The sequence below is a fragment of the Mercenaria mercenaria genome, unplaced genomic scaffold (genome assembly GCF_021730395.1).
Source record: "Mercenaria mercenaria strain notata unplaced genomic scaffold, MADL_Memer_1 contig_2226, whole genome shotgun sequence".
Taxonomy (NCBI): Eukaryota; Metazoa; Mollusca; class Bivalvia; order Venerida; family Veneridae; genus Mercenaria; species Mercenaria mercenaria.
Window position 1 is genome coordinate 8,259 of NW_026460271.1, and position 25,614 is coordinate 33,872.

Here is a 25,614-nt window from a genome sequence, read left to right on the forward strand (position 1 = left end):
ACTGAGCATTGGTTTAAATACGAAGAAGAACATTCAAATATATTAGTTCTGACGTAGACTTTGTACAGAAACTGAACGGTAGCAACATCATTGTTAAAGTTTATATCAATAATTGGTGAATTTCCTCATCGATGTAAAGATTTTTATGTTATGTTTCAAATTCAAAGTAGGGTTTGAAAGAAAATCAAGATTTCATAACGTTTGAGCTGCAAACCGCAGTTTCTGAGCAATGTTGTCCTGATATTTTGATTAGCAATTATGCCATGTACGAAATAAAGGATATCTGAACATATAAGTTGCGTTAAGAGAGCAGTATGTCATCGTTTTATGTTCGAAATACTTGTGCTACTTCATGATAAGGTGACCTTGCTTAGCTACTATAAACTGAGACTTCGTAAGATTAAGAAATCATTGAATATTTAGCCACTAGAGAATCTCTTTATACCCTCGAGAGCAATATTTTTGTCAGTGTTACATCTGTATTTGTGTTGTTTAATCAACTTGGTGTTCTTAATCTTTCACAACTATTTAAGGAAAAAGAGCGTGATTTACGTTCTTTTGTAGTTGATTTTGGATGAACAATACTTTTGATATTCATGTAACAAGAAACTTTTAAAAGTCAGTGTATTTTATCAGTCAATAACAAGATAAAGGTACTTCAATGTCATATTTCTCATTTTTATCTCACCCAACACATTGTTTGCCAATGTAGTTACATTAACAATATTATTATTACCAGAATGACGGCTTTTCGCGTTCAATTTGGAATTGGTATGTTAGTTTCTGCTTTTTACTTTTAATATAATATTTTTGCTTTTGATCTCCTGAAGTAACTTAATAAATGTTTTTAATTTGTGAAAAAAAATATAATACCGGTATGGTGTCAGATATTTATGCAATTTCCAACGAGACTGTGCGTTTGAATTCATGCGAGTCGAGGGATATAATACCGTAGAAACAATTTTCAATTTTTCTCAATTATTATCCTTTAGTTTTCGTTAATACAAAAACTTTGCATGGTGTGTGCACATTTACCATTATGTACGTTAAGTGTCCTTTTGGAAACGACAGTATGGTATTATCTTAGGTTGCCAAAATAGCGAAGTATTATTATTCCCTGTCTTTCTCTGAAACCAAGCAACGTAATTGTCGGTGGCAGTGGTCAGTGTGTATTTAGTGTAATGTCACAAGCATATCAACGATGGGTGGGTGCATTTCTTGTTACTTAAATGAAATTAGCGCATACCTATCAAATACGGCAACATTTTAAGTGCATAATTACATTATTGTTACTTTTTTGACTGTAAAAAAGTTTATTTCTCTGGTGCGCCCGCTTGTACATACTTTTATGTTCTGATATTGCCTAGAAATTAAGTTTATTTCATACTCCTACATAATGTGTGTGCCAACGAAGTATTAATTTGCTCATAATGTGTTATTTGAATTGTAAAGTAAGAAGACAATATGTTAGAATAGCTATAGCCAAATAAGTATTCCTCGTTAAATAAAGTTATCATTATCATTGTAACTACTGATCCAAGCTTAGTACAACGATCTGTGAAACATATCATATTCTGTAGATAGAACATGATTTTATTGTTGACAAATATGTAATCAAGGTTTTGTGTTACCTATGAAAGAACATAGCAAAGAAAATCCTTTCTTCGAAATAGTTTTCTTCCCAATTTTAGCATGATACTATGTGAAACAGTTATAAAAATTTATCAGTCACTCCCGTTATTTCCGTAAATTCAAGTTACTAAGCAAAATTAGACTTGAGGATCATTGAATTATGTCAAGTAGCGGACATTTTTAACGATTTATCATTTTAACTCACCTTTCATAGTCCACAGAGAAAAATCATGTGCGTTTGCGACTGAATTTCATTTTCTCTATGGAAATCACTATTGTTTATTTCTGGTCCTCATTGCCAAATATTCTCTTTTATGGAGGTTTTTGGTAAAATTCACGTGTTATTCCTCGGGGACGTTTCACACTTTTTTTTTTACACTGAACTATTTTTTTCCTCCCGTAAAAATACAAATTAGGTTTGAAACAGAATTTACAATTCAGTATACAAACGAAATTTTGGAAAATGCAAAAATAAAAATTAGAAAAAGAACTTACTTTGCACGAAAGAATCATGTCATTAATTATTCACTAGATTCACCATAAATTCTTTTTGTGATATTTTAATACTAAAATTACCCCTGACCTTCAATACCATGTTTGCCCTTGACCTATTTTGTCTTCTATGAAATCGTCTGACATACATACAGTAAAATGATCAATGATAAGTAACTAATATGACAAAACAAATACTTTTAAAAATGAAAATTATTACACATAGGTAATATTATTGCAACATTTACTCGCTTATTTACCTTTGACCTTTGATATTACGTTTGACCTTGAATGTTTTGAAATTATATGTGCATACCATCATTTTAATACTAATATTCCATTGTTTTAAGTAACTAGGCGTGATCTCGACGATGTCACATGATTAGACCGGGTCATAAAACTTACTGAAACATATACGAACATTGACAAACTCGGACAAAGATACACAACGAAACTATTTTTTGAATAAAAAAGAAAAACCCCACAGATATAATACGGAAATATTCTTTTAAAATGATGTTCACCTTGAAGAAAATAAAAAACTCATCGAAATAAGTAACAATTTACTAAATTCCTTAATTGAAATATCAAGTCAGTATTTAAATTTACAAAGATAAGCATATATAAACATTTTAAGAGAAAATCAGCCTTACATCAGGTCCGTTTCATGTTGAATTTCATTTGGTTTTCGTAGTTTTGAGCCACACTTTTCTTTTGAGTGAACAGGATAACGCACTCATATCCAAAAGATACGCGGGGATGGGGTGGGGTGAGGTGGGGTTAGGAGATTATAAGATATTTCAATAGGTACAAGGTTAGTGTACAAGTATACTGAAAGTAAAACAGTTGACGATCATTTTCATATGTTTTTTTTACACAACAATCAACTGCATTTCGGCATTGTATTCAAGTTCATAGTGTTTCAGCCGCATTTTCAAACAAAATAATATGATAATTCAACTTTAAAATTTCATAGTTCTTTTTAGTTGCTCAAATGTTAAAGAGGCAAAAAATACTTATAAGCAACACACCTAGCACTGGTTGATAATTTATTTATGTAAGAATGATGAGCCGCTTTGACTCGATCGTACGCACGACAGTTCATTCAAATTCATACAGTTCAATGCGTAAGGATAGTTCAAGATATAGAAGACGCTCCATATCCAGAAGCTTCCCTGGTTCTCTAGCGTGCCAGGTTTAAAGTACCCATACTTATCTCTTATCTCAATGTTAATAACTTAGTTGGTGGAACGAGGGTTCGAACTCACGACCTCAGTTGATTAGACCAAATGTTGTTGCGCTCTTTTCATATCAAAATGTTGCATAAACTATGAGTTTAGTAGTAAACCTTTATCAAGGCCAATATGCCAGACATGAGAGAAAAAAGGAGAATAAGTAAACAAGTACAACACATTAGAGATAACCTGAAAACCCCTCTTCATCAAATCTCCAATTGAAATGATAAAAACGTCTAACCCAATTTTGGCATTGATAAGCGAATTTCTTCATCAGGTAATTTTGACAAGTTTAATAGTGTTATACACCGTTAGCGCACAGTACTGATTTATAGTTAGACTGTGTTAACACTTGTCCACTGCGTTCATTCTCAATATGAGAGAAGAAATAGTCTAGTGTAAAAATATTTTTATTGGTATTAATACATGTTGAGTCAACGTTAAATGTCGCACCACCGTTAAAAGTCGCAAACACCATTAAATGTCGAAAGATTGACGTAAAATGTCGCAACCAGCGCTAAATGTCGCTAAATCATCTGTCGCTATATGTCGCACCTTTAACGCTAAATGTCGCAAGTATTTGCCCACCGTTATATGTCGCACCTTCGACGCTAAATGTCGCACAGCAAATAACAAAAGAAATAACTAGGGTAAGTTCCAGAGTCATTACAACTGTTTAATTTCTACTTTCAATAATTTTGAACCTGACATAAGATTAGGTGTGTGTGCATGCATGCCAGATTGTGCATTGTGTGGAATATGTCAAGGGCTTAGAAATTACATACTGTTCTGAAGTGTATGTTTGATTTTCAAAGTTTCCGCCCATGCCTAGGTAATTAATTTGATATTTAAAGGTTTGAGCCTTGTTGAGATTATGCGATAGTAAAGTCGCGTGTCGTGTCGTGTCGTGCATTTTATTGCATGTCGGAGCACAACAATGCCAAACGACGCTCGGCATACAATACAGCGGATGATAATCGAATTTTGTAACATATACTAGTATTCTTTTCACAAAATACTGATATTTGAATGGGAATATATGATTAACCGAGGGTATTCAATTGCTACTTTTTATTCCATTCATTGCTCTCTGGGGTCATTTGCTGTAGTAAAGAACTATTTTGAATATAAAACAGTCTGATATCATATGTGTAGACTTTATAGTCCCTTGCGTTATATTTTCGACATATCAACCATGACAATGATATTTGAATAGTTTTGGAGTTGCTTTCGAATTGTTGTTGTTTCTTTTCCATAGAAGTAAGATGTCGAGTCCACGAGAATAGATATCGTGTGATTGATTTGATATGTCGAGCGCTTTAGATATTTTTCTCAAAACAAAAGAGTTGTGATAATTCTAGATCGATCGTTTGATATATTATTATACATGTTAAAGCAGGCCGGAGCCTAAAGCGGTCATCTTGTTCTCACAAATCCTGTAATGCGAACAGTCTAAGTAGACTGGTTCAATAAAGAATAATTTGCAATAAATTGTTTTGACAAAACATATAGAAAAAAAAGTTACGGCCGTGATGGCAATGCATTTTAACAAAACAACATACAAAGAAAAATTGTTGATTGCAATTGTTCTAAAATCGAACAAGCAGTTTCAAACAAATAATTTGGCAGAACATGTCTTTCTACCAAAATTGTTTCAATCGGCTCCTCAATGGACGGGCTTACTATTTTTATATGTATAAATAGATAGGATACTTTGTATATTTTTGTCTAAATAGCTTGTTCGATTTCACAATACATGGTTAACTGCAGTTTTTAATTGAACATGGCTTACAATGCATTGAAAATATCCTGTGAACATTAAACTAGCCTAAGTACTCTCACACACTTTTGATTTGTACAAAAACATGGTCACTAGCGGACGTTAATTTTTTCATATCATTTTAAGCTTCGAAATTCAGGTGATCAATCTAGGACCAGCATTACTTTTATGTTAAAAGATAAAGTTATCTCGAGCACTTGCGATATTATCTTGGGCGAAGGACATATTATCTAAAATGTACGACATTTTGTCGCGAAAACATGGCATTTTATCACGTCCGCCCGACGTCTTATCTCGACCGGTCGAGCTGATTTGATTTAAAAGTCGTAAGACAGTTGCCGATAACTTCCTAACACAATACCAAATATAAAAAAGAATAGTGACCTTCTGTCAAAACTGAAGGCTTTACTAGCCCAACCCAGCCCAGCCCAGCCCAATCAAATCTGATTGTAAGTAAAAGCTGCTACAAGTTGTATTCTTGTAATATGGAAATGTATGATATACGCGACATAAAATGGCCTTGCCACCGAAGGATCGAACCTTGGTATGTTGAAAGACAACCAATCGCAAATTCATGCACATGCGAGTCTTTAACCTGTTCGTATTACTAAGCATACGCCCACAGGCAGTTAACCTAACACTGTTCCTGTGTTTTGTACCATGCAGTAGTAAAAAACGAAGAATTTCCTATTGATTGGCCATGGGTTCTTTTTCTTTGACTTTTACAGTTAATATCATAGTAACACATCATCATAATCCCTATTCACAATATTCCCACACTCTTCTGTCCCGACCCCGCACATTTATTCCCCCTTCCCCCGCCCCCTACCCCACCAACCCCCGACACAAACTAGAACTGTCACAGAAGTGACTTATACCCCCAACATACAGTCTTGTCACAGCAGAATAGCAACAATAAGAAATTTTAAAAATACTTAAATAATATTAAACGTAAAAAAAACTTAATACTTTAAAAACATTTTACTTTTAGATGCTTTTGAGAAAAGCGCATGTCTCCCACAACTGCCCCTATGAAAAATGTCTAGTTTCTCTAAATGGTTTAGACGAGTGGATCCAATTAGATGGACCTGACGAGTGGATCCAATCAGTAATTCAAGGGCCATAATTCAAAAGTGCCTGGGCGGATTTGGCTAGTTATCTAACTTGGCTGACGTCTTATGGCCAAACACATTTTGTTCAAGTTTGGTGAATATCGGATGAGAAATGTTCGACTTTGAGAGCGGACAAGAGTAAAAAAAGTCGATTTTTCGATAATTCAAGGGCCGTAACTCAAAAATGCCTAGACCGATTTGGCTAGTTATCGAACTTGGCTGAGGTCTCATGGTCAAACACATTTTGTTCAAATTTGGTGAAGATCGGATGAGAAATGTTCGACTTAGAGTGCGGACAAGCTTTGTGACAGACAGACAGACACACACACACGCACATAGACAGACACACAGACAGACAGACACATAGACTGGAGTAAATCAATATGTCTCACACACCACTGTGTGGTGAGAGACATAATGAATACAAAAAAAAATGTTTTACCGACCAAAAAGTGCCTGGGCGGATTTGGCTAGTTATCTAACTTGGCTGACGTCTTATGGCCAAACACATTTTGCTCAAGTTTGGTGAAGATCGGATGAGAAATGTTCGACTTAGAGAGCGAACAAGAGTAAAAAGGCCAAATTTTCGGTAATTCAAGGGCCGTAACTCCAAAACGGCTGGATCGATTTGGTTAGTTATCGAACTTGGCCGAGGTCTCATAGTCAAACACATTTTGTTCAAAATTTGGTGAAGATCGGATGAGAAATGTTCGACTTAGAGTGCGGACAAGAGTGAAAAGGCCGATTTTTCGGTAATTCAAGGGCCGTAACTCAAAAATGCTTGGACCGAATTGGCTTGTTATCGAAATTTGCCGAGGTCTTATGGTCAAACACATTTTGTTCAAGTTTGGTGAAGATCGGATGAGAAATGTTCGACTTAGAGTGTGGACAAGAGTAAAAAGGCCGATTTTTTGTATTTCAAGGGCCGTAACTCCAATACGCCTGGACCGAGTTGGCTAGTTATCGAACTTTGCCGAGGTCTCATGGTCAACCACATTTTGTTTACCTTTGGTGAAAATCGGATGAGAAATGTTATACTTAGAGTGCGGACATGCTTTGTGACAGACAGACAGACACACACACTAGACAGACAGACAGACAGACACACACACAGACTGGAGTAAATCAATATGTCTCCCACAAGACTGTGTGGTGGGAGTCATAATGAATACAAAAAAAATGTCTTACCGACACATGTTACCACACCACAGAAAAATGTCTTTACTTTTTACATAGGACTTATAATAAAAAAAGTTAGTAAAATACCTAAAATATTTAAAATCTAAAAATAGAATTTCTAAAAATAGAGTAATTCTTGGAATTTAAGGGAAAGTAACAGTACGAAAGTTAAAAAGGTAACTTCCCTTAGGCTCTAAGCCAGTCAGAACGATATATAGTGAAAATGCATCAAAATAACCTTAATTTCTAAGTAAAAGGGGCATAATTCATGAAAAATTAGTGTCAGAGTCATGCACCTTCTGTCACATGATGTTGGTGATGAGGTGGAACATCTATTTTAAGTTTGAATCAATTCCATTTAGTAATTACTGAGATATAGTGAAAATGCATCAAAATCGATCTTAATTTCTAAGTAAAAGGGGGCATAATTCGTGAAAAGTTGGTGTCAGAGTTATGCACCTTGTGTCACATGATGTGGGTGACAAGGTGGAACATCAATTTTAGTTTGAATCGAATCCATTCAGAAATAACTGAGATATAGTAAAAATGCATCGAATTTAACCTTAGATTCTAAGTTAAATGGGGCATAATTCATGAAAAGTTGGTTTCAGAGTTATGCACCTTGTGTCAATGATGTGGGTGATAAGGTGGAACATCTATTTCAAGTTTGAATCAAATCCATTTAGTATTAACTGAGATAACAGATTTCGCGACGGGACGCGACGCGACGCGACGCGACGGGACTGTCTCCTATATACCCCTCCCCACAAACATGTTTGTTGGAGGTATAAAAATGTTTATTACTATTTGTTGGTACTGTGTCTTAGATTCCTGTATCATCATTCACCAACTTCCTTACCCCTACCCCATCATTTATGTAGTGGAAACTTAAAAATCTTCCTGTCAGAAAACGCTGATCCTATGTCAAAATATTTTCACATATATGTTTGTGTGTGACCCTCTGTTTAAACAAGCTGAGAAATTCATACGAGCGATCAAGAGCCATCTGTATGTTCCGATATGCACCAGCAATTGGTATAAAGATGATTATTTGTATAACATGTTGAGTCTGCTGACCTCAAAAATGTACACAAGACTTCCGCCAGGCTTAAAGTCAAGTTTATTTCATAAAATGAAATTTGAAAAAGAATACACAGTGAATTGTTTATATATGTCTTAGTTTTGAATAGGCATTGTGACATTTAGCGTTGGTGTTGCGACATTTAACGGTGCCACACATGTATTTGTATAATTACTACTGTTTGCAGATCAAATTGCCCTTTCCTCCTTTTTGAAATCGATAGAGTTACTCTTTTACGTCACAAAAAAGGTGAAGCTGAAGCTATTTTTGGAGCAATGTTGACAGGTTAACCCCGCCTCATTCATTCACTTTGTGGTGAAACTTTTTTCTTTATCTTGACGTCACACAAAGCGCGCGCTCTGACTCTATCTTTGAAGTATCGCCGTACTTGCATACATTGTAGAGTGCAATGAATAAGGAGGAAATAGATATATATTGTTTCAAAAGTAGAATATAGAATATTGATCATTGAACCTTCAAGCTCCGCAACACTTGTAGAAAATGTAATTGTTATATCCATAAAAACTGATTTATTTGATTTTTTATTTTATTTTTTGGTGGGGTTTACGTGTAAAACTGGTTTACGTGTAAAACTATGTGAAAATTATCTACTATTTATTTGAAGTCGTTTAAACACTGTATCAGTTATCAACATACAGGCAGTTGATAAGCCTTGTCTTCGTTCATGGAAAGAACCAGTTATGGACTCACATAAGTCAAAATAATTCGACGTTTAGTTTGTTATATATTTGTGAAGGTCACTCTAAAAGGACCAAAATAATTGAGGATAAATCACAGTACCTATTATTGGTTTTATCGCTTGCACACGCCGATTCTGATTTTATAAAATTTTATCATATTTTAGCTAGTTTTAACAGTTTTAACCAAAATTTGAAACAACTTTAACATGTTTTACATAGAACAGAAACAAAGGTAATAAAACAACTATAAGAAATCTAATAGTAAACATAGGAAGAAAATATCATTTACAGTAAACTTAGGCATGCATTTGTAAATAGATGTTAGGGACCTATGGTGGCATAAACAACATACAGAGCAGAGTAATGGATATAAGAAAGAAGTCACCATAGGAAAATCCAGTAGTGAAAACGTACAATAAACAAGCAGACGACGACAGGCAACCGAAAACAGGTAACCAGGTTAATTTTAGATAAGAATAATACCGCGAAATTTAGGTGTCCCGTACACAGGAAACGCGTGTGGAGCTTTAATATCCAACAGATTTGCTTCAAACTTTCAACGTCGATAAAAGATAGATGTAGCTAGAATATTAGGGCATTTTCATTAAGATACAATCAAAATTACATAAAAACGGCCGATTTTTCAAAAATTTACAGGTAAAATTTTATACAGCGCGATCGCAAATAGCTATTATGTCTTATAAGTAAATAAATTGAAATCAATGCGAAAAATAAAATTTGACTTTCGGCTAGAAAAGGCAAAGACAGAATAGAAAAATCTTTAATAAGAAGAAAATGCCATCAATTTAAAAACATACAATAGAAACGAAATTGTTAACCATAATGCGAATAGTAAAGTACATGGAGTAAATAAAAAAATGTCGATGACATAGACGTGGCGTGTAACCTAAAAATAAACCTGTGTATGGAAATGTATCGGACGTAAATAGATAGTTGTTATCAACCAGTCAAAAATATAACGATATTCAACTCTTGAGTAAAATTATTTGGACTACCTTTTGATACATGTAAGTTTTATTTGAATTTATCTTATATTCGCAACAATATCAGCATTTAAACCCAAATCTGGCAATGACAATTTCTTTCGAGTGGAGAAAACTACTCGTAACTGTTTCATAGGATCGCGTCAGATTAGTTAGACTAAGACTCACATATTCCGACTTTTTTTCAATTAAGGAAGCATAGTCGGTTCCGGGAATCGAATTTATGCCCTTCAATAAACGATGAGCGAATCCAACAACTCGAGTCAGTAACGTTTTATAATTATTGTTAAAAAAATAAACACGGGGTGCATTATTTGAAAGTATGCAGCAAAAGGTACTGAAATTTAGGCAGAAAAACTCCTGTAATGTACAAGAGGGTGTCTTTTTTCATACCCACGCTACCTAAATGTAGTTTGCATTGTGGCAAGATTCATTTAAATTTTAAATGAAGATTAGTTCTAGTACATCTGTTACAATCCAGTTAAACGCAGTCTATGTAAACAAGTTCATTCAGTAATTTTTACTCGTATCGGAAAGGCGGAGTTACCTGTATAGACGAGATCCAAAAATAGCTCCAGCATCGCTGTAAAGGTACAAGTTTATCGATTTAAGAAAAGACGAAAGGGCAATTGGATCTGCAAACAGTAGTACAGTACATATAGTCATTAACAACCGATATTTGAATTATAGCAATATAAAAGTGACGTCTGCTTCCCTTTAAATGCTGAGCACCAAGCAAGGGAGCTACTGGTACAATTTTTCATGTTTTATGGTATGCCACGGCCGGAGATTAAACCCAGGAGCTTCCGAATTAAAAGGAGCGCGACTTAAGCTGTGTGCTCTGTTAGTGAATTAAAATGAATAGTTGTCAGCCGAAAATAAAGGTGATAAAACATTCGAAGTGTTTTGCAACTTCTGGTTTTCTAGAAAAACAGTAATGATCTTTAAAAAATCGAATGTATTGGTACATTCGATGGCACAGGGGTACAAATACGTGTGTACGTATTAGTTTCCACTTGCGCGCGCGTATAGTATTATATATATCTTATGATTCCAGCAATCTGTAAATTTAAGTATATATTACGGATTCCAGTAGCTATAAGACCTAATTTTCTATATATATGAGTACTATGCTATTTTCTAAAGACTTTCCAGTTCTTTTTCTCTGTGTAACACACATACTTTTACGAGTAAATGCACACCAACATATGCATGCGTATACTCACCCGTGCGCTCCTATGTAATTATATATTAATATATAAGCATACGTTCATCAGTACATCATGCTTTATGTTATATTCCGATTGCATTATAGATGACATGTATGTATGTAACAGATGTCACTTTTTAAGATATTAAATTTGATTTTTCTTTATAGGTTTTCAAAGAAATACGAGGGCTGTTCAAAAATAACGTAGACTTTTGCTGTCAAATCTTGTATATTGTGTAAATAATAATGCGGCATATATCGTTGTAATTCGGAATCTTTCTGTAATTTGGTCATACATTTTTTGTAACATTTCTGCTGATAGGCGAAGCTCGTCGAACGTTTTTATTACCATAGCTACGCATAGCCGGCGCAGACGCTTTTTGATCTGTCGTGATTTGAATTCGATCGCTAATGTTCGCACTAATATTACACTCGTTTGCCCAAAAATACCCCAAAGTGCAGCAACACGCCAGGGCGACATGCACCTAGAGTATGGCGTCATTCCGATGTGGAAGGCAGAGGAAAACAACGTTTAAACAAAGCGAGTGTTACTGTTTATAATGCATGTAATGTCGTCATCGACTCGCACGGATACTAAGACCGTTGCTTAGTTATGGAGAAATTTCGGCGAACAGCAACTGAAACTCAAACTAATGAAGCAGACGCCACAACAGTGTTCAGTCATCTGTGTCTTTATCTTCAAGTGGTACAAACGATTCTCAAATGGTCCAGAATTGCTTAAAGACAGCAAAGATGGAGGGAGAAAACGGAAAATCTGCGAATGGATGTTAACGCCAATGTATGACGCCGTAGTTAAAGACCAAGTTCTCACGTTGAGTACCGTGTCCGAGATGCGTGCCATAAGTATTCATACCTTTTTAGTATTCTAACCAAACAAATTCTTATGACTTAAAAATTGCTTATGAAAATTTATAAAATAAATTTACAAGTATGAATTAATGCAAACTTAATGAAAACATCACCATGAAAGCACGACGTCGTTAACCTCGTTGAATATATGATCGCGCCAGGTCCGTGTAAGGGACTGTTTTCGAGGAGGCGTTACTCCTAAATGCATGGTCATAATTGCGTCAAATTTACAGTGCAGTTAGAAGAAAGACTGCAAATCATGATGGTATATTTCTTGTTTTGCTTCATTAAAGTATATAAAAGCTAGAGAAAATCTCTACGTTATTTTTGAAGAGCCCTCGTATTTAATAAATAATCATTTTTTTTCGAAGGCAAAAATGTCAGAAAAATCACTTTGTCTTGCTTTTTTCAATATCAGACAATGCACAAATCATTATATAAAGGAGACTATGAAATCGTTTGAAAATGCATGTATATATTCCTCCTTTCAATGTGTAAAATCTTTTTACCTATCGATACAGTTTTGTCGTGAAATGCTGTCCATCAGTGATAATCGTGAATATAAATTATTAATTTATTACGAATTACAAAAAAAAGGCAATAAACGTCCAACTTGCTTTCAACAAGCTTCTACTTCGTCTGGAGCTTTGAACCGTACACATGAAAAACATCAAAACTTTGACCAGTGAGATCCCCACCTAGAACGATGCTTGTACCTTTTAACATTTTTATTGGACTTGATCTCAGCCCGTAGAATGCGTGATTGAATTTATCAACAAAGTCTGATTGTTATTTGCCTGATTTGTTACGATTTTTTCTATCGTGACCTATCAAAATATTTCTTCTGGCATGGTTCTACCCTTTCTGTTATCGACTCCAAATTTGCAAAAGTTTATCCAGATACAGCAAGAATATAGGGTTTGTCGCTTTGCCTAGCCCGAACGTCTGGCACACATCGACATACGCTTGATGGACCTGGGCAGTGTTGGGAAGCCGAACAATGGTCCAGACGTTTGTCAGCGGTAAACCGGCCTACGCTGCAAAAGTTAGACGGATTGGTCCTGTTTCTTCTAGAGAGAAACAAAATGAGTTCCTTGGTCATTTTACCTCGTATTTGATATGTATATGCCTGTTTTACATCTACATCTACATTAGTACGTCAAACTGTCAGACTTGACAATCCTATGACGATGCGCAAGGATAAGAGAAAGTATATAAAAGAGCTGATAGATAAAGTAAGAAGCAGATTGGTCTAAGGATGTATGGTGCTAAGAAAAAGATAGAAACAAGTGTAGAAAAGTGTTGACCAGCTACTTTCACACCATCAGGAAATGACCAGTTCGACTTCCGTGGCGGTACCAGGGCGCGGAGCCCCGCCGACATAGCTCAAGTCCCTCATTTGGAGCTACTTTGTAGCTTGGACAGAGTCCCCTTAGAAGGTCAGGTTTGATAGCCCTCTCTTAAATGATGCCAAAGAGGGGGCCTCAGCAACTGTTGCTGGCAAAGAGTTCCATGTAGGGATACTCCTGGGGAAAAAAACGGTACTTGTAGCAGCCAGTTAATGTTCGATATGGTAGATATCTGTTGCTGTGTGAGGATCTGGGCAGGACCTTCGCTGGTGTAAGGTAGTCTTCATGGTCTATGGCTACAAGATGGTGAACTATCTTGTAGAACATAGTGACTTGATGTTTGCAGCGACGTGATTCCAGAGTTTCCCACTTGAGCTCTTCCAACATATCGGACACACTGCTGGTGTTTTGGTACCGATTTGTTGTAAAGCGAGCAGCACTCCGTTGTACCATTTCTATCTTCCTTGTCAAAACTTTCTGGTGTGGGTTCAAGACAGTCAAACAGTATTCGAGGGTGGAACGTACAAGACTGATGTAGGCTTGTGTTTTTGTTTCCCGACTGGTCTTATGTAGATTACGTCGAAGGAAGCCAAGCATGTTCCTTGCCTTTTTAGATACTCTGTCGACGTGGCTTTTCCATGAAAGGTCAGACTGTATGTCGACACCGAGATATTTTGATGTTCGCTCCAGCGCCAATATTTCACCTTTTAGCATGTAATGTGCTTGCAATGGAGACCTTGACCTTGTAACTCTCAGAACACTGCATTTCTGGGGATGAAAGTCCATGCCCCATGTCAACTCCCACTTGGCCAGTGTGTCCAGATCTTCTTGTAGAAGTTGCTGATCATGCTCAGACTTGATCTGTCGGTATAGGATGCAGTCATCTGCGAAAAGGCGCGTTTTGGAATGTAGTCCCTCAGGGAGGTCATTGATGAAAATGAGGAACAAAAGTGGACCTAGGACCGATCCCTGGAGAACACCGCTGAGACTGGGGCCTCATCTGAAGACTGACCATCAACTAATACCTTCTTGGTCCTGTCTTATAGGAAGGAGGAGATCCATTCATGTGTATGACCTCTAATGCCATAATGGTGGACTTTATTCAGCAGTCGTTGGTGAGGGACTCGGTCAAATGCCTTACTGAAGTCAAGGATTTACATATCCGTTTATATCCGATTATCTAAGGATGAAGCAAGCTCGTGAATTAGTGTTAGAAGCTGTGTTTCGCAGCTACGCTTTGCTCTAAATCCGTGCTGACAATCATGAAGGATGTTGTACTTGTCAAGGTGCTTCAGTGTTTGGCTTACCACGATATGCTCAAGTAGTTTGCAGCACAGGCTAGTTAGTGAGACAGGTCTGTAGTTGGCAGGATCCTGTCTGGAACCCTTCCTGTAGATTGCTGTCACATCTGCTTTCCGCCAGTCATCGGGAACCTTGCCTTCGTTGATAGACTGCTGGAATATTACAGTTAAGATTGGTGCCAAGTGTTCAGCACAGTCCTTGAGGATCCTGAGTGATTATGTTGTAACTAAAGCAAAAAAGGTTTTCAAAATAAATATCATTACGCTGATTAATTAATTAATTAATTAATTAACAGACTAATTCCCTCGACCACATATCAAAGCCGATATGAAATTACCAATTTAATAACTTTATGTCAACAAGCGATGTCGAATTCCGAAAACTTGATCACTATCAACAAAACCCTTTCTTCTCCTCACCTTCACCCACCGCATCATTCGTGAAAAAGGTAATTCTAATCCAAACAGACATACCTATTCATGTAAATAGAAAATAATCCGCATAACATATTTAACATTTATACATTATTGTATTTTTTCAGATACCGGTATCATTCATGCGTACGCCCGGTCGTCGATAGTTTGTTTTCTTAGGTTTCTATCAGTGTGACTTCAGCGTTAGGTTTATCTCTCTAAGTCCTGACTGATTTGTCTGATTTACTAGTATTTTAAACATGCAAAATCAAATGTCATTGGATAAGTTGCTATAAAATGTACATGTACATTATTATGATGTACATGTATTAGCAAACTAAATTTTATGTCGTATAGCATAGATGTTTGAAACCGTTTTCTTTTGTTGGTCAGTTTTTTGAACATTATATTCTTAAGTGATAAGCCTTTAAACAAAAACATCATTTAATTTTGCATTAAAGGAAATGACAGTTTTCATTACAATTTATTTATTACACTATTTAGCAACAATGTAATTGCTCTTAGGAGCAGATAAAAAAAATTCTACAAAAAAAAAGAAAATAAATAACGGGTTTGAAATGAAATTGCACGAGCAGTTCCCTTTTTATATAGGGTAAGTATCAATCATTCTTATACAAACAATATAAGTTGCATCTTAAGTTTAGTCAATTTCAGACTCTTTGGAATATTGTCATAAAATCTTTGTTGTCATCAATAAAAATTCTTCCAAATAACATAACGCTTCTACTATATATTCAATGAGCCAACAGATGTTAAAATGTTTGTCAGGATTTTTGGTGGTTAGTGCGAGGCATTTCCAACGGTTAGGGAGGTAGTTTGCTCCGCCTGACTACGGCTAATCGTTCTCTTATTTATTTACGTGTGTGTATTTTTTGTAGTTTTTCTGTATGTTTTTTTTTTCACTGTATATACATTATATACTTAAGCATGGTGATGTACTATTTACACCTAAATCAAGCACACACCACAAACATTCTCTCCACAAACATAACTTAATTTGCACTGCCTTCCGTCAACTTTTATCACATATACGCTGATATATATGACGAACAAAATATCGCAAGTATTTCAATACTTATGCTTGGCCAGTGCAAGCTTTTACCAAAAAATGTTCGAAACCAAACAATTAATCTGCAAAACTCAAAGCAAAATATATATTCAAAACAATACACCAAACTGCAGAAAATTAATTTATACACCTCTAAAAGTCAAAACAACACAGCAACACACAAATTCAAACAACCAAACAAATTATAAACTTAATTTTCACAAAAGAACCAACAATTCCAACCGCCAACAACCAAAGTATCAACTTCAAAACAAAACCACAATTAAACAACCAAACAACCAAAATATTCGCCGAGCAAATCAAACATTATGCACAATGAAACGTACGTCACAAATCTCCTACAACAAGATCAAGAAACAAATCTGTCCTTCAAAAATTGAGCCACCAATTGACTCTAACACCCTTTATACTGCATGTATAACAAGCGACTTTCTCTCGCTAAAGTGCGAACAAAACTGATAAACTCTCAAAAAAATTCCAATGTATCTGTCAGCACCTCACTGTTTATACTGCAGTGATAATTTTATCAGCGAGGTTTAACAAGCCGTACAATATAGCGAATTGTAAATGTAGATAAACTTTTTACTGCTGCCGTTTAAGCTAGCATACAGTATAAATTTAGAACCTATGGTTTAACGCCGTTTTGAAACAAGCAACAAAGAATTATTCTGACAGCCCCCCCCCCCCCCCCGCCACACACACACACACACACTCACACTTGAGAAAGCACTCAGCTGTATTCCAAATACAAAGAATAATTCGACACCAACCCCTCAGATATCAAGTCTACTCAGATAATCTGCACGTCTGACGTTGTCGGTTCCTTTGACAGCCTCGATTCGGAACAAATAGTTCTGCTAGAACAAGGCACATCTCATAATGCGACCGCTTTTAACTTTACATTCTTGAATGTAGGCCAAAGGTGTGTGATCAGTTTGCAATTCAAATTGTTGTCCATACAAGTACTCGTGGAATTTCTTAATTCTGAACAATAAAGTTAAGCATTCCCTCTCTAAAACCGAGTAATTCTTCTCCCTTTTCAAAAGGTTCTTGTTTGCATATGCAATAGGAAACCATCAGTCATCGAATCTTTGTAGAAGCGCTGTTCCAATTCCAGTATCTGGAGCATCGCACTGCAAGACAAACCATTTGGAGAAGTCTGTCAAACGTAATATCGGTGCACGAGTCAATTATTTCTTCTGTGTAGGCGGTTTCATGGTCTGGCCCCCAGACTATTTTGTTCGGTTGACTTTTCATTATAAGGTCTGTCAAAGGGGTGGCGATCCCTGCGAAGGACCCGTTTGATTTATATAGTATCCCCCAAAACCAAGGAATGACCTAAGTGTTTTTTCTTAGTTTCTGGTCTTTCAGCACTACGTATCTTGTCCAACTTATCTTCTTCCATTTGCATCATGCCATCACCTTCAACGTGGCCAGTAAATGAAATTTCTACCAAATCCAATCATACATTTTGATGGCTTTAATGTCAGTCTTACCTCCCGTTTTCTGGTGAATACATTTCTCATCATTATTACATGCCTCTCCCAAGTTATGATGACTTTCTCATCATTCGATTGAATGTTGCACCAAATTTAACCATTCCAAACAGCATTTTTCTGAACAGGTAACTACCGTATGGAGTAGAGAATACTGTTAAATGCCTCGGCTCTTTTTCGATTGGTATCTGCCAATAACTCTTTGTCAGGTCTATCTTTGTGAAGTATTTATCGTCTTGCAAAATCGCCATAAGGTCCTCTACGTTACCCATTGACTGTGTCGAATCTCGTAATAGCATTTAAGTATGTACAAAAGCAGTTCGTTTTATCTGTCTTCTTCACAAGAATAACCGAGGAGTTGTAATCTCAATTTGCTGGCTCTATGACTCCAGCCTCTAACGTATTCTTAACTTTGTCTTCAACGTCTCTTCTCATTGCGTAAGGTATAGTGTACTGTCTAACACGTATCGGTGTCTCATCAGTCAATTTAATTTTGTGTTCTTCGTGGTCAGTTGGTACATCAGTGAATATATCTTTAAATTCTTCAAGCAGAGCATAATTATACTTCAGCTTTCTGCTCTCTCGACAACTGCTCTTTTACACAGACATCTTTATACGTCTCTTTACCACTAGTATTTACTAAGTTCATTAAACTTTCATCGTCAACTACACCAGTTTCACTTTCATTCTCTGCTTCTATAACTGCTGCATTTGCACAGACCTTATCTTCTATCTCCTCGTCAAAAGGTTTAGGTGTTAATCATTTACCCTGCTGCCTATTTACACTTTATAATCAAATTTGTTCACAACTTCAGCTACTTCAAATGGAAACTTCGACTGCAATATGAGTTTGTTGTGAGCCGTAGACAGGAGAACTAGAACTTTGTCTTCTTGCTCAAGACATCTAGCTCTTGCCTTTCTGTCATAGTGATGCTTGTATTCTACTTGTGCATTGCTGAGGCTCTCTCTTGCAATTATGTGCGTTTGTTCTAATCTGTTCCGTAGATCTAGCACATATTCATATGTGTTTCTTGTTTCTGGTACTTCACTTTCTGTCCAAAGTCTTTTCAGTGCAGCATTTGACCTCTCAATGTTATACCATATAACAATTCAAATGGCGAAAATTCTGTACTGGCTTGTGGTACATCCCTGTATGCGAACCATTCAGCAGATATATATCTATCCCAGTCTTTGGGTCTCTCCTGGCACATTTTCTTCAGCATACGTTTAAGAAGTCCATTCATCTTCTCACAAAGGCCGTTACATTCGTGTATTAAGGTGTCGTAAAGAACTGTTTAAGGGAGAAAAGCTAGCATACTTCTTCCATAATATGCGTTGTAAATTGGCTACCTCTGTTAAGGAAAACTACTCTAGAGAACATGTCTATCAATGCTTCCGCAACATTTTCTGTCTCTATTCTTGGCAAACTACTGCTTCTGGATTACGTGTAGCATAATCAACTACGGTCAATATATAACGGTTTCCTTTTTCTGACACAGGCGAAATTGGCCCAATCAAATCAACAGCAATACGTTTAAATGGAAAATCGATGATTGGCATCTGTCCAAAAGGTAACTTTTGATTTTTACCCTTCGGTACTGTTTTCTGGCAAATATGGCATGAACGGCAAAACCTTGTGACATGGCTTGTTATTCCTGGCCAACGAAAGCTCGACTGTATTCTGTCTACAGTCTTGCGAACTGAGAGATGTCCACCCACTATAGATTCATGTGCCAAGGATATTACTCGTTTCTGGTATATCTTCGGGAACACTATCTGCTTGGTTTCTGTTCTCATATCGCCCTTCACTGTCTCAAAGATTCTGTAAAATACGTCTCTACTTATCTCGTATCTGTACTTATTGCCACCTTTTGTCGACATAATCTTTTTCTCTTTGGCGTATCTCCATAGTCTGTTCATAGACTTATGCTCTGACTGTGCTTTCTTAAGAAAGTCATTATCTCATCTTCTTTAACTACAGGTACTTTAATTGGTTTCATAGCTTCCTCTCCTTCTCTGCTCACTTGTGACTACAGCAGCTACATTTATATCCGTTGCTTCTACCTTACTAGCATCACGACCAACCCATTTTTCATCTGGTTTATCTAGCACGCCACTAATGTTGTCTAAAACCAAATCACAAATTAGTTTCTAAAACCATGGTATTTATTTCACCCTTGAAATTTTATGCTTGCCATAGGTACTTACACGCCCATCTATTTTTATCATTACACAGTTTTTCTCCAACATTTGACATTCTTTAAAAAACTTCTATCTTACAACTGCTAACTCACACTCGGTGTCTCTAAGTACTTTAACTTCTTATTCTCCGACATAACCCTGCTTTAAGTCTAACTGCCTTTCGCCTTCTAAGGATTCGATAGTACAACTACTTGTAACTACTGGAACTGAATTTCCATTAGCAAGCTTGAGCTTTCCCGTTTCTATGCAACCTTCGTATGAGCTTTCCGGAGGAAGTGACATGCACATGCCCGATATTTTCTTCTTATCTGGTTTACCATCTCGCTTATTTTCTGTCGTCCCTGTGCGCCAATATTTTGGTGAAGGGTCGCGCCTATCGCGGTAGCTACCACCATTTTGCCCTCTGTACATCATCGCAGCTTCCCCATATCGCTTGTTGTTTGATCTCGGCAGTCTTTTGCAATGAGTCCTCTCAATTGCAAATAGAACATGGGGCTTTCTTATGCCCCGCTTTATAATAGGACGGGGGCTTTTGGTTTTGGTTCTGAACTGGGTGTGGTGTGAATTTATTAGGGTTATTGTTAGATTTGGAATTCTTATTGTACGAGATCGTACGGCCATGAGCTTCTATGTACTGCTCTGCCAGAGTAATGACATCATTACGGCTTTTAGGTTTCCTTTCTTTAAGAAAAAGAGCCACCACAAAGGATGAATAGGTCCTAGTAAACTGCTCTCTAATAATTAAGTCTTTCAACTTGTCGTTAGTATCTGTGGCCTCCGCCATATCCGTCCATCTGCTGAAGCATCTGGCAAGCCGTGCCGTATATTGAAATAACATCTCCCCTAGCTCTTGTTTATTTTCTCTAAATTTAGCCCGAAAACCTTCTTCCGTAAGCTGGTTTCTTTTTAGAACGGCTGTTTTTAATGCATGGTAGTCCGAAGCTTGTTACGAGGGCATGTACACTTCAAGACCCTTCCCGGGTAAGAACTCAAGCTTATGGCCCAAGTATCTTCTTTCCACTCTTGCCTACGTGCAATCCTTTCAAACCGTTCAAGATTAGCATCCATATCGTCTTTATTCTCTTCAAATTTTGGAAGCTTTGGTCTAAGACCTCTGCTATTCGATGCCTCAACAGAAGGTTTGATATCAGCTGACGTCCCTGCTTCTATTTTCAATATCATAAATTCAATTTCTTGCTCTGTAAGTTTAACCTCTATGTGCTTCTGCCTCTCGGCCTCTTCAGCCATATACTTGCATTTATCAAGCTCGAATAAGCGTTTCCTTTCCTCCATTTCAGCATCTATGTGCCGACGTTCCTGGTCGCGCCGTTCCTTACGTTCGTTCCTCCGGAGACATTCAGCTTCTTTCTTCAAGTAAGACATCTTCCTTTAAGCCTAATCTCTCGCCAAACGAAACCCGTTTATCATAATCCATTACTCAAAATTTCAGTATTCAACAAATACTGTTCAACTGAAACACACTATGTTGAACGCCGTTTTAACACCTTTTCAGAACATCAAAACATCGTAAAATAATACAATATTTCAACATGCAAACAAGCAATATTTTGCTAGTTGTTTGATAAAGATCCCGGACGAGCCCTCAGTTTGTCAGGAACTTTGGTTCGTGCGAGGCGTTACCAAAAGTAAGGAAGGTAGTTTGCACCGCCTGACTATGGCTAATCTTTACCTTTGAAACTAGCACTTAATTGTTTCCTTATTTACTTACGCGTGTGTATTTTTTGCAGTTTTTATTCTGTATATCTTTTTCACTGTATAAATATTATATACTTAAGCATGGTGACGAACTATTTACACCTAAATAAAACACACACTACAAACATTCTCTCCACAAACATAACTTAATTGGCACCGCATTTCGTCAAGCTTTATCACATATACGCAGGTATATATGATGAACATTTCCTTACTTATGCTCGGCCAGCACAAGCTTTAACCAAGAAATATTCAAAACCAAACAATTAATCTGCAAAGCGCACAATAATAAATAAACAATACACAACCAAACTGCAGAAGGTCAACGACCAACAACCAAAGTATCAACTTCAAAACAAAACCACAAGTAAACAACCAAACAACCAAAATATTAACTGAGCAAATGAACAATTATGCACAATGAAACGTACGTCATCAATCTCCAACAACAAGATCAAGAAACTAAATCGAGCCATCAATTCACTCTAACACCCTTTATACTGCATATATAACATGCGACTTTCTCTCGCTAAAGTGCGAACAAAACTGATAAATTCTCATAAATTTGTGTAAAATTCCAATGTACCTGTCAACACCTTACTCTCTATACTGCAGTAATCATTTTATCAGCGAGTACAATATAGCGAATTGTAAATGTAGATAACCGTTTAAGCAACCATACAGTATAGATTTACAACTTAAGGTTTAACACCGTTATGCAGCAAGCAAAAAAGAATTATTCTGACAATGTTACCTTTTTATGATAAAACTATAAGTTTATTTATTAAGTTGAATGTGTGAATGCCATTACTAAGTTTACGCTACATTTCAGGCCTTGAGTGGTCTCCCTGGAGAGTTCCTGTAGAAAATTTCAAATGGACCAAAGAGGTAAGTTATTTCCATGCAAAGATATAATTCTGTCTTTGTTACTCCTTAGTATGCACAATGACATCCGTAAAAGACTAAACAATGTACTTGATTTGCCAAAGAATTGCGTGCCATGACGATCTGATATCAAATACATTTCTATTAGAGTGACAATACATCCACTTTGAAGTTAACTGAAAGTTTTACAATGTCCACATTTCATAATTTAAAAGAGTTAACACTAACTATACAGAAAATATGCTGACGAAATATACGTATTTGTGTATATAAATATTACTGTGTGTTATGTTGCAAATAGAACTTGCTTAACTAAATAGGGTTATTACGACAGTACCTTTATCTGCAATGTGATATCCGGCTCGAGTTGCTTTTCCCAGGTGTAGATCCCACGAGGCGCCTGCGCCGGGTATGATCCGGCCTAGCAAAATCCACAATATTTTCGCGGACCTAAGTGTCACTTTTACTGCAGCAGATATTGTTAATGGATCTTACAAAATGGTCCGACTACTTGATTACTGATTTATTTATTTTAAATCTCTGTGTTTGTACTTTCTGCGGAATCTATATATACAATTTACTCATGTATTTAGCCAAGTCACATGCATTTGCAGAGGACTATATTTAAATGGACGTCTTCTGATGAGATATTTAATGAAAGACAGGCACAGTACCTTATTGTATCTATTTTTTGTTTACGGTTCCAAAACATGTAGGTTATCATTTCGACCTAATAGAGCTCGTTTTGACATAATAAATTGGCATTAAATAATATAATACTTCAGAAACCCTACAACAAAAATCAAACAAAAGCAAAATTATTGGCTTAATAAAAATCATTTTTGGTATTTAAAAAGATAAACATAAACGATTAGATGCAGTCTTTTAACAAAAACATCAATTTCCTACTATAAACATTTCATGTAGTTTTTGTATAAGGATAATTTCATTGGCTAAGGAACACTGTCTTGAACAAATCTGGCCAATTAAAATTTTGTCTTTTTTTTCAAACAAATGACTCAAGAAAGTATCATTTCTATGCTGACAGTTTTATAAGCACTGTGGCGAAATATTTCATGTGGTGTGCAAAACATGATCAAAACAAAAGTACGGGAAAATATGGCGTTACAATCCTTGCTTCAAACGATTTAAGAGGATTTGTCCTCAAGGTAAATCGGTTTAGTCTTCACTCTGTATCAAGTACAATTTTCCACCTTGGTCTTTTCATACATGTTCTCAGTCCCTCCGATGTTTCCATGATGTATGGACAAAGGAAAGAAAATAACAAAAAGGGTATTTCATGTTGGATAGATCTTTTTCTCAATGAAGAGGTAATTCAACTTCCAGAAATATTATTTGAACTGTGTAAGTTCTAATTGCAAAGACGGATTAGGAAGTTTAGGTGAATGTTTCGACATATTTTATGAGAAGCATGAAAATGATAGGACGTGTACTGTTCTTTAAAATTTAAAAAATGACTGGAAATACGGAAGAAATATCAGACGCTGTACCCATCTGCATGCGCTCAAGATTTTGTGTTGTAGTATTTAAACAGAGAAATAACCATTACAAACCCGTAATGGTTTTCTACCTTAGACCATTCAACAAACATTTTGATAGTAAAACTTACTGGATTGAACCGATAGATACTTTTAATTAACATCAGAAATATCATACAAATATATAACATAGTATTAAAACGATAGAAAATAAAAGTGTGTGCATAAAATTTCAATGTTGAACATCTAAATTGAACAAAAATAATAATATCACACGGTTTATAATGATCACAGAAAATATACAGAATTTTATCGACTCTGAAAGATGCTCTTAGATAATAATATTCTTTAAATTCATGCTAAAATTATTTGATTAAAAATATCCAAGATGACAAAGATCCTGACTTGAAATAGTATGCTGATGCTTGGAAAGCCCAGAAAAGTCCGAAGACATATTTCCACTGGGGTCCCGGTTTAATTGAAAGAAAAAAAGCACTATCTATGGAAAACATGTATCAGGAAAAAATGTTTATCAATAGTAATATATCTAAATCTATTTTCAAATAAAGCTATCTATGGAAAGATGTCCATCTGACTATAGAAATCACTCCCGTGTATTAAATTCTAGTCTTTAGGAAAAGCAATTTTTACACACTAAATGCATGTATTTTCAGAGACAAAGATTCGTGAAAACGGAATGAACCTAGGCGAATCTAGTCTAGCTGCCTGGCTGCATTGTTATTTTTTCGAGTACTGCAAACATTTTTGAAGTAAATTTTAATCCTCTAAAATGGCACATTTTATCTGATTGCTAAACCATGCATACGTGCTGAGTCAGGGGCAATAAAAATGTCAATTTAGAAACAACTTGCTGGAGTTACTTCCTCTTAAAAACTAATACACAAAAGATATAACAAAACAAACATAGGGATGCGATCCAGTCTCTATGTAAGAAATTGTAAAAATTTATATTATAATGAGTTACAATATCTAACTAATTACGTGGGTGGTAAAATTTGTAAAATTCAATGACAGAGGTGAGGTGATATCATCACACATCTGAACCATGCATATCATGTAGGTGGCCAGCTGAGAAGAATCATAGAAAATTACACACTAAAAAGGTTACTTGTCTTCATATAATTATACCTGTAAACAATATATGAAAATAACGATAGACACCCAGTATTTCCTTATAATAGCAATGAACGAATGCACTACTCTGTAGACTCAAACGTCACACTTTTTCCTATTTCATGTGTGAATGGTGAAATTTATTCTGGAATCACCTTTCGACATAACATGACCATTGCTTTGGTACTAGTAGCATGTGTAAATGTTGAGTACTGATGAACCCGGGGCTAGC

The 25,614-nt window shown here is 36.1% G+C and overlaps 1 protein-coding gene across 1 annotated transcript in view; it reads left to right on the forward strand.

Moving 5' to 3' along the window:
• Positions 1–683: 683 nt before the first annotated feature.
• Positions 684–25,614, forward strand: part of LOC128552278 (interferon-induced protein 44-like) — a gene marked incomplete at its 3' end in the record, with an annotated part of 36,670 nt that continues 11,739 nt past the window's right edge. Inside the window, exons 1-2 of the mRNA XM_053533308.1 lie at positions 684–771; positions 22,697–22,752. Coding sequence (XP_053389283.1) covers positions 741–771; positions 22,697–22,752 — 87 coding nt within the window. The remainder of the gene's footprint in view (positions 772–22,696; positions 22,753–25,614) is intronic.